Below are 8,878 nucleotides of genomic sequence, written 5' to 3'. Positions count from 1 at the left end.
AGTAAATTTATCGAAGGTGTGTTTGAGAAGATGAGGTACCATGGATCGTAACTGCATTACATGATGAACCTTGTGGTGGTCATTTTGCAGGAGATTTGACAGCGAAGAAAGTATTGTTTGTTGGTTATTGGTGGCCCACTTTATACAATGATGCATATGAACATTGTAGAAAATGTGATAAATGCCAATGTACTGGGAGATTGACTAAGCACTTTGCAATGCCATTAACTCTTGTATTGGCATTGACACCTTTTGAGAAATGGGGTATAGATTTTGTTGGTCCAATTGATCCACCTACACGATATCGTTCTAATAGATATATTTTAGTGTGTATTGATTATGTAACTAAATGGGTAGAGACTAAAGTGCTTAAAAATTGTTGAGAGTCAAGCTCACAGCCTTACCTTAGTTGAATAAGGTTAAGCCATATTGACTTAACCATGATTAGATCTAGGTCTATTGATCTTTTGTATGTGTGGAGTACACAGTTGACTTTAGACAGTGTTGAAGAAAATGGAATGACAGGGAGCATGTCTGCTACCCTTCCAGCCTGTGCCTTTGTCTGCATCTCTCTCTTTCTCTCTCTCTCTGATTTTCTAATATGGTATCAGAGCTTCCATCCCCTGTGAGACTTGCTCAAATGAGGAGGGAGACACAACGACCATATTGTATGCTGCAATGTTGAACAGTGGCAATCGAAATGGAGAGTACAGAGTTGCTACAAAACACAACAACTTGGCACAATGAACAAGGGTTAGGGTCAGGACATGCACGAGTATAGTGGAAGCAATACTGATCGGAGCGTGTTGCAGGCTGTGCATTGAGGTAGAGTAAGAGGGGACTCTCCTGGAGGAGGATTTTTCCTGAAAGCACACCTTGAGAAGCAACCAGAGCATGCCCTCTAGCCTGTGAGTGTGCTAGCTTTAGGAAAGGGCTGGCCACTGCAGCCATTATTCCCAGTATCATTCTACTGCATCCCAAGCTCTTGCAGCTAATATTGATTGCGGTACCTGGCTTGCAAGCATCTCTTTTGCTTTGTGTGGCATTGAAAAGGAGAAAGCAATTTTGATACCACTATCCTCCTCGGGCCAATCGTGTTGCTTGAGAAGTGTTTTGTTCTCCATTATTCCCAAACACAAAAAGTGGTATAGAATATGGATCATGGGTCACTACCTGATGGGTCAGTAGCAACTTGAAAATCCATCGCACAGCTAAGGCATCTGCAATAGGCTGTACAACTAGAATACCTTCCCCCACAATTACACATGACAAAATAGTGAGAAAGCTAAAAAATGCCATAACTTTGAACTGAGAATTGCCTAGTGTGGACAAAACAGAGAAGTCCATAAAGAACACCTGCACAGGAAGTAAGATCACCATCGACAAAACTAATCCACAGATGCGGATCAATAACCTCTTATTGATCACTAAGGCAACCATTCTAAAGCCTTGCCATAAGAAACAACAGTTGTAAATGCAGTTGAATAAGCCTAACGCCAGTGTGTTCACTAGAGGATAGGTACATACTGCTTCATCCTGCTTATCTAATCCCAAAATGTGAGAAAGAGAGAAATATAAAGGTAATCCAAAAACTCTGTCTTCTAGGGGAGCCATGGAGTGTTAGAAATGCGGGATCTAGAGCATGACATAACTGGAAGCTATGGAGGATGGAAGGAGAAGTGTAGACTCATGATGGAATGGACACTGTTTGTTACACAAGTGAATTAGGTTCCAAGATTGAGACTTGGACTCATAAACACAATCTTGTGTATGTGGACAATGACATTGACACTTTACTGAAATGAAAAGAGTACTAGCATTGCATTAAGAAAGGAAGCAAGTACAATGCTTTATAGGAAAGTAGGAAACTGCAGTAGGCACCATTGTGCATATGGGATAAGTTAGCCTGCATGTCCTTGACCCTGAGACTCCATACAAAGAGGCTGTTTGAGTGTGATTGCTGATTCTCAACACCCCTCCTCAATCACAACTAGGAAAGGCACAAAGTGTGTAGAGGCTGTAATGAGAACCACCTGCAAAGTGTGGGTATACCACAGACATGGCAAAACACTAGAGGCTGTCGCAGAAAAAGCTAAGTGTGGGTACCATAAACATGGTGGACATCCAGAGGCTGTAACAGGGGCCTCACAAAGTGTACAGGGACTGTAATGCCAAGTTACATAAGGAGTTTACATAGCTTATGGCAGGAAGCATTAGGGCAAGGAAAAATACAAGGCTATTAAAACAGTCTATCAGAATTATGAGAGTACAAGGACTGATGAGTCTTGTCCTTCCGATCCTGGTGATCTTCATCTTCTTCTTCCTTTGCTTCATTTTCTTCTTCTTCTTTGACTGTGACTAGATAGGCCTTTTGGGATCTCTTTCTTGCGTGGCAGAACTTCTCGGTGTGTCCGGTCCTTTTGCAGAAGTCACAAAAGAGCTGATCTTTCTTGCCTTTGTACCTGTTGCCAACATATAATGCATGCTCATCTCTAGAGGTACTTGGTTCTTCTTTAGTTTTTAGCTTCTTTTCTTCTTCTAACAGTGATGCCTGGATATCAACAAGTTCAGGATTTGGCATGTTGATTAAAGTTGTTGATGCGTTATTATATTCAGGAGGCAAGCTCTTAAGTAGAACACCGATGCAAACATCTTCATCCATTTTAATGTTGATTCCTGCAAGTTGGGTTAGGAGTCCTTCCATGTAATTAAGATGTGTGGCAAGTGATGTGCTGGACTTCATTTCAAGCCTGAAGAATTCAATTAGGAGACCATACTTTGATGATTTAGATTGTGCACCGAACAGGGTGTCAAGTCTTTTCCATGTATCCTGTGAGGTCTCACAGTTATCCACGTGATGGATATAACTGTCATCTAGCTCCAATTTGATAATGGCCTGGGCTCTGTCATCATTCTTTTGCCAAGTAGTTGCAAGGTCCGCGTCCCGCGGTTTCTTCTCTTTGCCATTTGTGATGGCCCAGAGACCCTTCTTCATCAGGATGAGCTTGATGCGGGTTTGCCAAGTGTGGAATCCGACTCCTTTGAATCGAGCATTTGGCGAGTCTTTGCCCATGTTAGATTTACGGGAACAGTAGCAAATCAACTTCAGACTTTATTAGATTTGAGCAACAGAAGAATTGATTGAGAGACACAAGTGCTAAAAAGCACTAACTGAGTGTCAATGAATACCAAATCTGCAAAAGTCTTTTACTCCAAGTGATCTTCCCCTTCTTGATTTGATGCTGATGCCTTCAGATCTGAGTGACAGTACTTTAACGAACTTCAAAGAGTATTGCTCAGTGATTAAAATCACTGTTGATAACTTCAGTGAGAGAAACAGTGAAAAATGTCAAGATTTTGAAGCTTTTGGCTATGGTGGAATTAGGGTTTCTGAGACAGGGGCCTGGTTTTTTGCTGATTGTAGGAGCTACAGTGCATCATTTTCAAAACTTTTTACATATCTAGGAAGCTTATATCATGGGCTACCAAAGCCCCATGGAGATTGTCAACATCGTGGTCAGTATACAGCGCGCAGGTGCTGCGAACAGAATCGGCGTAGATCTGGACAGCGAGGTCGAATTTGAGCAATGCTGGAGCTGTAGATCATCAATGTTGGTGTTTAAAGTGACAGGAAGCTGCGCCCTGAGCCAAGGAACATTTCTCCAGAAGAAATCGTGTTGAAATTCTGCCTGGTTGAAGAGTTATGGAAGCTCGAAGCAAGGTAGGTCCTGTCTGGCTATGGCAGACACAGAACAGAGATTGGGGATTTTCACAATGCTGAGCTCCAGATGGTCCAATGTCCTGGATTGATGTGATACAGGGAAGCTTTATGAGTTGGGGAATACTTTTCCAGAAGGAAGCTCCAAGAGATTTGACCTGTGGAGTGAGATATAAGCAGTTCAATCTGACAGGGTGCTGCTGGCTATGGCTGCCATGGAAGCTTCAGTGAGAGTAGAGTTGAGAAAAGAAGTCATACACTGACACTGAGCTGGATGGAGGTTCAGAAGAATCAAGAGAGGCTGGAGAAGCAATGCCATGCCCAACTGGGCTCTGATACCATGTTAGAAATGCGGGATCTAGAGAATGACATAACCGGAAGCTATGGAGGATGGAAGGAGAAGTGTAGACTCATGATGGAATGGACACTGTTTGTTACACAAGTGAATTAGGTTCCAAGATTGAGACTTGGACTCATAAACACAATCTTGTGACATTGACACTTTACTGAAATGAAAAGAGTACTATCATTGCATTAAGAAAGGAAGCAAGTACAATGCTTTATAGGAAAGTAGGAAACTGCAGTAGGCACCATTGTGCATATGGGATAAGTTAGCCTGCATGTCCTTGACCCTGAGACTCCATACAAAGAGGCTGTTTGAGTGTGATTGCTGATTCTCAACATGGAGCACATAATAATAAGTAGAGTTTGCAAAGCTAGTACTGGAAGGCAACAAATAAGGATGAGACCAATGACTTTTTGGTTCCATTTTCTCAATGGTGTAAAAGGAGCATCCCTGATCGAGACTTGAATGAGGTCAAAGAACATGCCATCTATGCCTTCGTGAATTTAAGAGAGGGAATTTGTTACAGTGAGAAACTTCGTTCAAGTCTCAAGCATGTTGAGATGGTAAGCTCAATACGTGCGGACATTGATGGTGGACCGCCTAGCTAGATGGGTCCTCACGTCTACACTTAGCATGTTGGTGGTTATTATGATACTCACATGGCCACTGACTTATCAATTATTATATTTAGTTTGTTACACCTACCTACAACTGGCAAAGACATAGCGCCAGTCGATCAATGTAGTCGGTTATGCACTGTTTGACTTAGTAGGCCACTTTCCTTTATGTTGTATCTTATCTATACTTTGTGTACATTGTATAGTGTGTGGAAGAAGAAGAAAAAAACCAACAAGAAAATATTTTGGCCTCCATCTCTCTTCTTGTGTTCTTGAGTGAGATTCCTCTTACGTATACAATGTGTGTTTGGTGCAGTAGCTCAAGCAAATCCCCCCACCACGCGATTCTTGACATGGTATCAAAGCCGTGCCATTGAGAGAGGCCGATTTTAAAGGCTGAAGTGAAGGAGAAGAAGCAAGATTCGAGCAAGCAAGCAACGGGTAAGAAGCTCTCCCATTCTTCCACTCTCTCTCTTGGATAGTGCCTGTGGAGGCACTGGAAGCAGGGTCGAGCAAAAATCTCAGATTACTATGAGATTTGGTGTGTAAGCAGATCACTGTATATTCTATAGATAAGCCCTTTTGGGCTTGCCTATATTTTTTTGTGCATCTGAGGCCGTTTTAGGTCCCGTTTTAGAGCTGCAAGGTTGCGGACAATAGTTTCAGGGTACACTGTGATTTCGGCTGTATTGACCAAAAGTGGGTGCACAAGTTACAAATTGCGAATCTGTAATTTTTGAGGTGTTTGCAGGAAGCAAACATAAGGTTTATCTGCAAACAGGTTGCAAATTACATGTACTATTGAGCAATCAGTGAAAAGGGTTGCTTGGTGTATTGCTGTGCACGTGTTGTGAAAGATTGCAGAAGACTAGCTTGCTGTGTTATATCTTTGTTTGTGATAATGGCAGAGAACATTGGAAATCCCATTATTAAGAAGCTCGACAAGAACAACTACCCTTCATGGAAGTTCCATGTGACGAACTTCCTCATTGAAAAGGGCCTTTGAATTTGTTTCAAGTGAAGAAAAGGAGCCAGAGCTGGGTATCCCTCCGACTGTAGATGAATTAAAAGAATGGAAAGAATGGAATGCAAAAGACAAAAAGGTGATGTACTGGTTATCAGCATTCATTGATAATACGATGTTGGGATATATCAGGAATGCAGAAACTTCACATGTAGCTTGGACAATTTTTGAGAGCATGTTTTCAGTAAATACAAAAGCACGAAAGATTCAACTCAAGCAAGAGTTGAATGCCTTGAAGAAAGGGAAAATGTTTGTTAATGAGTATGTGTTGAAGGTGAGGAGCATTGCAGATGCTTTAGCAGCGATTGATGCAATGCCGGATGATGATGATTTGGTTTCATCCACTCTGAGTGGCCTTAACAATGAGAAGGCATGGAAATCATTTGTTACTTTAGTATATGTACGGAAGCCATTTCTAGATTTTGATGAGCTGATCTCTCTCATGATTACTGAAGAGATCAATATTCAGGGTGATTCATCTGAAAGAAATAGTGAACAGGTCCAAGCATTTTACTCGAGTTTAGGAAGGAGACGTGGTAGATCCTCTTTGAGAGGCCGTGGTATATGACGTATTGGCGATAACCAGCAAAATAGGTTCAATCAACAGTTTGGTGAAATGCAAGTTTTTGGAGGTAGAGAAAACTTTAGAGGTAGGGGAAGCTTTAGAGGAAGAGGTGGATGGCAGAATAGAGGTTCTAGAAATTCTGCTATTGTTTGCCATTATTGTGGCAAAACAGGCCATATTGCAGCCCATTGTTATGCAAAGAAGGATGATATTCGCAGTGGTAAATTGCAGCAAGGGAACTAGGCATCGTCGTCTTCACGACAGAATGAATACAAAAATGAGCGTCTGTTTGTTATGCAGCATATGATGAATGCAATTACAGGACAAGAGGACACATGATGATGTGTGGTATGTTGATTCAGGTGTATCTAATCATATGACCAGTCATGTTGAATGGTTTGGAGAGATGTAGGACTTACAAAACCTAGGTTATGTGTAGAAGGGTGATGATTCATGCCACCCAATTTCACACATTGGAAAGGTTCCCTTGTCCTTGTATGATGGCCAGACAAAGATTCTGACAGATGTATTACATGTGCCATCAATTACAAAGAATCTAGTATTTATTGGCCAAATGGTAGAGGAGGGGTTGCAGGTCCGATTCAATGCAAAAGATTGTTTTGTAGAAGACTTTAATGATAAGTGCAGGTTGGTCGCAAAGGAAGTAGAGTTGGCCGAATGTTCACTTTAGATGCTGGAATTCCTGCAATGGATGCTGCTATGTATGCTAAAGGAAAAGGAGTAGTTGCAGAGATTGAAATATGGCATAAACGTATTGGACATGCAAATGTGCAAAGGCTGAAATTAATGCAGTCTAGAGGATTGGTTACAGGGTTTCCTTCTTTTAGAGTTGTAGAATTGCATAAAGTCTGTGTCAAGCATGCTAGTTTGGTAAGCAGGCGAGACAACCCTTCTCGCATGATAGAGAAGTGAGCAGAAATATACTTGATGTAGTACATATAGATGTTTGGGTGCCTATACAGAATGTATCTCTTGGTGGCAGCAAATACTTTGTCACATTTATTGATGACTGTTCAAGGAAGCTATGGGTATACTTCATGAAGGAAAAGAGTGATGTGTTTGAGCACTTCAAATATTTTAAGGTAGCTATTGAAAGAGAAATAGTCTTAAAAGTGAAGTGCTTGAGATCAGATAGAGGGGGAGAGTACCTCTCTAATGAGTTCAGTGGCTTCTTGAGGACTCATGGGATAAAGAGGCAATTTATTTGCATGTATACCCCACAGCAAAATGGCATTGCAGAAAGAAAAAATAGGCATATTGCAGAAGTTGCACGGGCATTAATGGCTAAAAAGAATATGCCCAAACATTTTTGGTGTGAGACTATCCATACTGCTGTCTACATTATGAACAGAACTCCCACGGCTGTAGTTCATGGGATGACTCCTGAAGAATGCTTTACTGGCAAGAAGCCTGATGTATCGCACTTGAAGGTATTTGGCTGTGTTGCATACGTTCATGTGCCAGATGAGCCACGGAAGAAGCTTGATCCAAAGGCTGAAAAATGTATTTTTATTGGGTACTCTTTAGAGCAGAAAGGGTATCGCTGTTATAACCCTGTTACAGGTGAGTTCAGAGTGAGCAGGGATATTATCTTTGATGAGATGGGGAGTTGGTATGCACCTATTGGTGATGTATTAGATGATGATAATGATCAGGATAGCTATGTGCAGAAAGATAAACAAGAATCACGGAGTCTTGGTGGACCAAAAACATCATCTGATACTACACCTACAGTGAGCCCTTGGTCTGGGAGACTAAGGAGTAGCCCCACATCTTCATGTGGATTTATAAGTGCTGCAGGGAAGGACAAAGGAAAGAAGAAAGTGTTGGATGGTAATGATGCATCTACCAGTCATTTGGGATTTGATGGAGATTCTAGTGGTTTGGAGAGTTTGGATGATGAGCTTGGCATTCCTTCAGTTAGGACGCCAGGTGTACAGAGAGCTCATAGTAATGTAAAGGCTCCATTGAGTGATCTTGTGGTATACAGATCTAGCAAGGTCAGATGCCCTATTAAAAGATTTGGTTTTGAAGGTTATGCAACTCACCATTATGCTTATATAGCGAAACTAGTTGAGGATGTTGAGCCCACTTGTTTTGAGGATGATGTTGGTGATTCTCATTGGGATGTAGCAATGGATGAGGAGATGGTTGCATTAGAAGCCAATAAGACTTGGGATTTGGTACCCTTACGGGTAAGAAAGCTATTGGCTGTAAGTGGTTTACAAAGTCAAGCATAATGTAGATGGTTCAGTTAGTAGGTATAAGGCTAGGTTGGTTGCAAAAGGCTATGCTCAAACATATGGCATAGATTATGATGAGACATTCAGTCCAGTTGCTAGGATGGCAATTGTTAGGTGTGTGATTGCCTTGATAGCAGCCAAAGGTTGGAGTTTGTAGTAAATGGATGTTAAGAATGCCTTCTTACATGGTGAATTGCAAGAAAAAGTGTATATGGAGCAGCCAACATGTTATGAGGATTTAGAGCATCCCACATATGTGTGCAGGTTAAAGAAGGCGCTCTATGGGCTGAAGCAAGTATCTAGAGCATGGTCTGACAAGATTGGAGAGTATTTTGTCAATATTG

The 8,878-nt window shown here is 41.5% G+C and overlaps 1 protein-coding gene across 1 annotated transcript; it reads right to left on the bottom strand.

The window, feature by feature from the left end:
• Positions 1-1,074: 1,074 nt before the first annotated feature.
• LOC148016422 (uncharacterized) lies at positions 1,075-4,546 on the bottom strand. The gene is made up of 2 exons (XM_087663899.1): positions 4,410-4,546; positions 1,075-1,621 (listed from the first exon to the last, which is right to left on the bottom strand). Exons 1-2 carry the CDS (start codon positions 4,544-4,546, stop codon positions 1,075-1,077), a joined length of 684 nt encoding a protein of 227 aa, XP_087520025.1.
• Between the last annotated feature and the right edge of the window lie 4,332 nt (positions 4,547-8,878).

This window comes from Lygodium microphyllum, chromosome 23 (assembly GCF_053477565.2).
Source record: "Lygodium microphyllum isolate KBCC chromosome 23, Lygodium_microphyllum_v1.1.10, whole genome shotgun sequence".
Classification (NCBI taxonomy): Eukaryota; Viridiplantae; Streptophyta; class Polypodiopsida; order Schizaeales; family Lygodiaceae; genus Lygodium; species Lygodium microphyllum.
The sequence above is the reverse complement of the archived record's forward strand: the minus strand, read 5'-3'. Positions and strand labels throughout refer to the sequence as shown.

Bases quoted from the DNA above. Each gene is read 5' to 3' on its own strand.
- LOC148016422 (XM_087663899.1), bottom strand. From the start codon at position 4,546: ATGTTCTTTGACCTCATTCAAGTCTCGATCAGGGATGCTCCTTTTACA. The intron at 1,622-4,409 runs GTGCTCCATGTT...CCCGCATTTCTA, and splicing joins CAAACTCTACTTATTATTAT to ACACTCCATGGCTCCCCTAG.